General features: G+C 66.3%; 2 protein-coding genes across 2 annotated transcripts in view; one reads left to right on the top strand and one right to left on the bottom strand.

Moving 5' to 3' along the window:
- NOC2L (NOC2 like nucleolar associated transcriptional repressor) overlaps positions 1–793 on the top strand; it is a 10,593-nt gene extending 9,800 nt beyond the window's left edge. The window contains exon 16 of the mRNA XM_021708112.1: positions 194–793. Coding sequence (XP_021563787.1) covers positions 194–328 — 135 coding nt within the window. The 3' untranslated portion in view covers positions 329–793. The remainder of the gene's footprint in view (positions 1–193) is intronic.
- LOC103250597 (sterile alpha motif domain-containing protein 11-like) lies at positions 406–1,934 on the bottom strand (the record flags this gene model as incomplete). The annotated part of the gene is made up of 4 exons (XM_008049195.2): positions 406–1,098; positions 1,186–1,296; positions 1,595–1,719; positions 1,886–1,934. Coding segments are annotated over 4 exons (531 nt in total), but the record flags the coding sequence as incomplete, so codon positions are not given.
- Positions 1,935–1,938: the final 4 nt, after the last annotated feature.

Genomic DNA, 1,938 nt, shown 5'->3' with positions numbered 1-1,938 from the left:
GGGTGGGCAGGGCACGGGTGGGTGGCCCCGACCCAGGCTTGGCGCCTCCTCGGGGGCCAGGCCAGCTGCTCCCTCCTCACCGTCTCTGGCGGCGGCGGCGGCAGCAGCAGCAGCAGCGGCACGGATCAGCTAGTGAGAGCTGTGTTAGCTAGTGATGAGGAATTGCAAGGCGGGCTTCCTCCTGACAAAGCAGTGTGTGTGCGCCCTCGGTCTTTCTGCAGGTGGAAGCCCAGGCGTGGAGGGGGGCCTGGCCCCCGGGGAGCTGTGGCGGCTGGCCCAGGGGCCACTGGACGAGGTGGAGGACCTGCAGCTCTCGGAGGAGGACTGAGGCCCTCCCACCGCGCGTCCCCCTCCTGGCAGTCTCTGGAAGGGCCTGTGCTGGCCTCGGTGCAGTGGGGAAGACTAGAAGGTGGACAGGCTTTATTTTTACAGCATGAAAGACCAAACATGTCGTGAGCTGTGCTGGTCCCTGGCACAGCCGCTGGGGACGGGACCACGCGGGCCTGCCTGCTGCCCAGTCCTGCAGCGGGGGGGCGGAGCGAGCTCAGCCCCCAGGGGCGGCTGGCCCTGACGGCAGCATGTGGAAACAGCCCCATGTGGAAACAGCCCCGGCTGCCGGGAAGGCTGCGGCCCTCTCCCTTCCTCAGCCACCTCTGTCTTCGGCTGGGCTGCAGATCTCAGCAGCCCCGGGCTCTGCAGGCACCCCAAGAAGTCTCTGGAAACTGGCTCCCTTCCCCTTGGCTCACATTTTCCTTTTAAAACCTTTTTGCATTAAAACCAAACGGAGAACTAAGTGGGGTGAGGGCCTGGAACCTCGAACGGAGCCTGGGAGTGGGCAGCCCACCAGCCAGCTCAGCATAGAGGCTGGGAGGGGTCGGGGGCCCCTGGGAGCAGAGCCAAGGTCCCGTTCTCCTGCTTGGGTGAGGCTCGGCTGGCAGGGGCGTGACCCCCACCGAAGGGGGAGGTGGCTGCTGCCGGGGACAGGGGCTGCTCTCCGGTGCCGAGTTCCTGCTCTGAGGCCCGCAGCGTTGGCGGCTGCAGCGGCAGGGCCACGGGGAAGCTGGCCATGTAGAAGACGCGGCCCAGGCGCCTGGCCACCTGCAGAGAGACAGGCTTGGTGGCTGCCTGAGGGGCTGGCTGCACCCACCAAGTGCTTTGCGCCCGTGTTCACCTCCTGCGGCTCACCTGGGCACGGATTTTGAGGGCAGGCCCCAGCTTAAGCCCCATGGTGGTCAGCAGGTGCTCTTCGGTCAGCAGTGGCAGGGTCTCGCCATCAATCCCCTGTTCTCGGAAGACCTGGTGGGTTTGCAGGACATGGGCACTGGGCTTGCCTGCCTGCTCCAGCCCGGCAAGGACCAGAGTGGAGCCCAGGGCTTTTGTACAGGTGTAGGGAACACTTTCAAATGGAAAGGCAGTCTCTGAACGCGGGCTGGAGCCAGCATTTGGCTGAGCTGACCTGGTGAAGTGGGTGGTGGAGCATAGGCCAGCGTGCCCCCCGCACTGCTGCGGAGGAGGGCCTAGAGAACGGTGCTGCCCCACCCGCTCCTTGGGGAGGTGACGGGCAGCCCTGCGCCAGGGTCGTGTGCCCCCTCACCCTAGTGTACTCTCCACAGCCAGACAGGCCCCCCACGAAGCTGCAGACGTCGTCCACTGTCCACTTGCTGACGTCCTCGGGGGCAGTGGCCTCTTCCCCATCCGTGAAGAGTCCCCCGATGGCGCCTGAGTGGAGAGTGTTACTGGGGCTCTGGCCAGCTCTTCCCATGCCCCTACCCACCCGCTCGCGCCTCACTGCTTGACGTTGGGCCCGCAACTAAGGGGTTTTTCTGTCGGCGGGCCCTCCTCCCTGGCACCCTGCCCCCACTGAGGGATCCCACGGGGCGCCCACCTGTGTGGAAGTAGGGGTTGACGGTGTAGGGGAAGCCCAGGGGCAGCGGGGGG

The sequence above is a fragment of the Carlito syrichta genome, unplaced genomic scaffold, assembly GCF_000164805.1.
Source record: "Carlito syrichta isolate Samal-C Ts95f unplaced genomic scaffold, Tarsius_syrichta-2.0.1 Scaffold130671, whole genome shotgun sequence".
In the NCBI taxonomy this organism is placed as follows: Eukaryota; Metazoa; Chordata; class Mammalia; order Primates; family Tarsiidae; genus Carlito; species Carlito syrichta.
The sequence above is the reverse complement of the archived record's forward strand: the minus strand, read 5'-3'. Positions and strand labels throughout refer to the sequence as shown.